The sequence below is a fragment of the Buceros rhinoceros genome, unplaced genomic scaffold, assembly GCF_000710305.1.
Source record: "Buceros rhinoceros silvestris isolate BGI_N320 unplaced genomic scaffold, ASM71030v1 scaffold39195, whole genome shotgun sequence".
Classification (NCBI taxonomy): Eukaryota; Metazoa; Chordata; class Aves; order Bucerotiformes; family Bucerotidae; genus Buceros; species Buceros rhinoceros.
This window is the reverse complement of record NW_010414083.1, coordinates 6896-9091: the sequence shown is the minus strand read 5'-3', so window position 1 is coordinate 9091 and position 2196 is coordinate 6896. Positions and strand designations below refer to the sequence as shown.

The 2196-nt window shown below is 59.7% G+C and overlaps 1 protein-coding gene across 1 annotated transcript in view; it reads right to left on the bottom strand.

Annotated features, from left to right (window-relative positions):
* Window positions 1–2196, bottom strand: part of LOC104494178 (ras-related and estrogen-regulated growth inhibitor-like) — a 6750-nt gene that overhangs the window by 913 nt on the left and 3641 nt on the right. The window contains exons 2-3 of the mRNA XM_010136980.1: window positions 1650–1706; window positions 386–459 (exon numbers count right to left, since the gene is read on the bottom strand). Of these exons, the coding sequence (XP_010135282.1) occupies window positions 386–459; window positions 1650–1706 (131 nt within the window). The remainder of the gene's footprint in view (window positions 1–385; window positions 460–1649; window positions 1707–2196) is intronic.

The following is a 2196-nucleotide window of genomic DNA, read 5'->3' as shown; positions in this document are numbered from 1 at the left end:
AAGTCAGGGCTGTTGCTAGGTGAGAAGCCAGCACAGGGCTCTGCATTGCCCCCAGCCCCGGAGCTTGGTGGCTCCTCAGCCAGCACCCTCCTGCGCCTCGGGCTGTCTCCCTGCCCGTAGGGTGCTCCTCCAGTGTGGGGAGCAGAGCTGCGCTGCACACCAGTGAGGGGGTGGGGAAGGGTTTAGCTGAAGCCATGCTGCAGCTGATGTCAGAGGAACAGAAACGCTCCAAAAGATCCTTTGTCTGAGATAAACCCATCTCGACCAGCACTTCGGATACGACAGCGCAGAGCTGGTGGAAGAGCAGGGACTGCCTTCGACGGTGAGTTCCATGTCTCCGGGGTGTTTCCCAGGGCCGCGCAGCAATGGGATGGTGCCAGCTCACCTGTCCTGCCGTATCGAGGATCTCGAAGTGCACCATCTCCCCGTCGATGACAGCCATGTGTCTGTAAATCATTTCTGGGTGAGGACAGACAGAGAAGCACATGTGAGAGAAGCCCCCGGGCAGCAAACGACATCCCGGGTGGCCTCAATGTAAGTGCTGGAGAGGTCGATTTTCACCCGCTGTGACCTGCAGCCCCCGTGGCTTCTGTTTTGAGCCCACATCTTGAACTGGTCCTTGGCCTGTCTCCCCGTGCCTGGGAAGGGCAGCCCTGTTCCCATGGCATCGAGCCCAGCATCTCCCACCCCCAGCAGCCTCCGGCCGGCTTCCACCTGGCTGGAAATAAATGGGCAGCAGAAGCAGCCACGGGGGACCTGCTTGGGCACAGCTCGACGGGACCCTGCGCTCACGCCGGGGCACCACACGGCACAAACCTGCGTGTCTCAGCCGTCTGTGGGGTACACCAGGCACCTTCCCCTCCTCTGGCATGGGGAGCACCGGTCGCTCCCCGTACGGTCTCTGTGTTTTATCACAACACACGCAGCAAGCCCAGTGGGAGAAGAGGGAAAACAAACTGCTCTGGGAACAGGCACTGCTCTCCATAACAAGGGAGGAGCAGGGCAGGGTGGTTGTTCCAACCGAGCCTTTCCCTCAGGTCCCGGTGAACCAGCTGGGTTAGAGCAGCACAGAGAATTCCCAGATTTCCCAGCCCGGCATGTGACAGCAGGCGTCAGGCAGCAGGATGCACAGCCAGCCACCGGCCGGTTCTGGGATACCAACACCAGGGCCCAGAACCCTCAAACCCAAAAAGACAGGACAGCACCAGCTGGGCTCCAGCAGCTTAGAAACGTCCTTCCCCTTAAAAGCCACCTCCCAGCAAAGTGCCGGAGGCTGACGAAGCATGCTGCACCGCCTCATGCCACGCCGATGTCCCACCCCGACGGATTTTGGCGTAAGAAAATGACAGAAACAGAAAAAGGGACACAAAAGCCAGGGAGGTGCCACCACGGCTGGTGGCTCTGACCGCTGCCAGTCTGGTCAGGAGGGAGGGGAAAAATGACAGAAACAGAAAAAGGGACACAAAAGCCAGGGAGGTGCCACCACGGCTGGTGGCTCTGACCGCTGCCAGTCTGGTCAGGAGGAAGAGGAGCAAATATGGTGAGTTTGGGAGCAGAGTGGGCTCTGCTGGGGGTGGCGCTGCGTGCACCAGTCTCCGAGCTAAGCTGGTGGCAGCAGCAGAAGCAGCAAGACAGGGAACGTTACCTACCCAGGGTGGGGTCGTAGTCTCCGATGAATCTCCTGGTGATGAATCTTACAGTCAGTGCTGGAAAATAAACACAACGAACCCAGTTACGGCTGTCAGAGCAGTCCGCAGAGAGACGCCACTGATTGCAGCAGGAGGGTGGCGCAAGGACCCACCCTGGCCTCAGGGGAGAGTGCCCCTGTGGGCACCAGGAGAAGACATCCCTGCAGCCACGATGTGAACCTGCCCAAGGAGGACCAGGGTATTGCAGGGTTGGGAAAAGGGTCCTCGAAGGCTCCCAAACAGGCTGGGTCATGGTGCTGTCCTGTGATGGCCAGAGACCACAATAAAGCAGCAAATTGCCAAATCTTGGTGGCAGAAGGGGAGGGTGAAGCAGAAAGGAAAGGCCCGTGGTTGCTTGGGTGGACCACGATTGATAAAAGGCCTCTTTTGTCCCCCCACAGTGCTGGGATGAAGGACAGCCCTGCACGTACTGTCCTCTGCCTCACTTTGCCCCGAGAGCAGTGCGGGACAAGAACGTCGGGACAGGCAGGGGACCCCCCACGCGGGC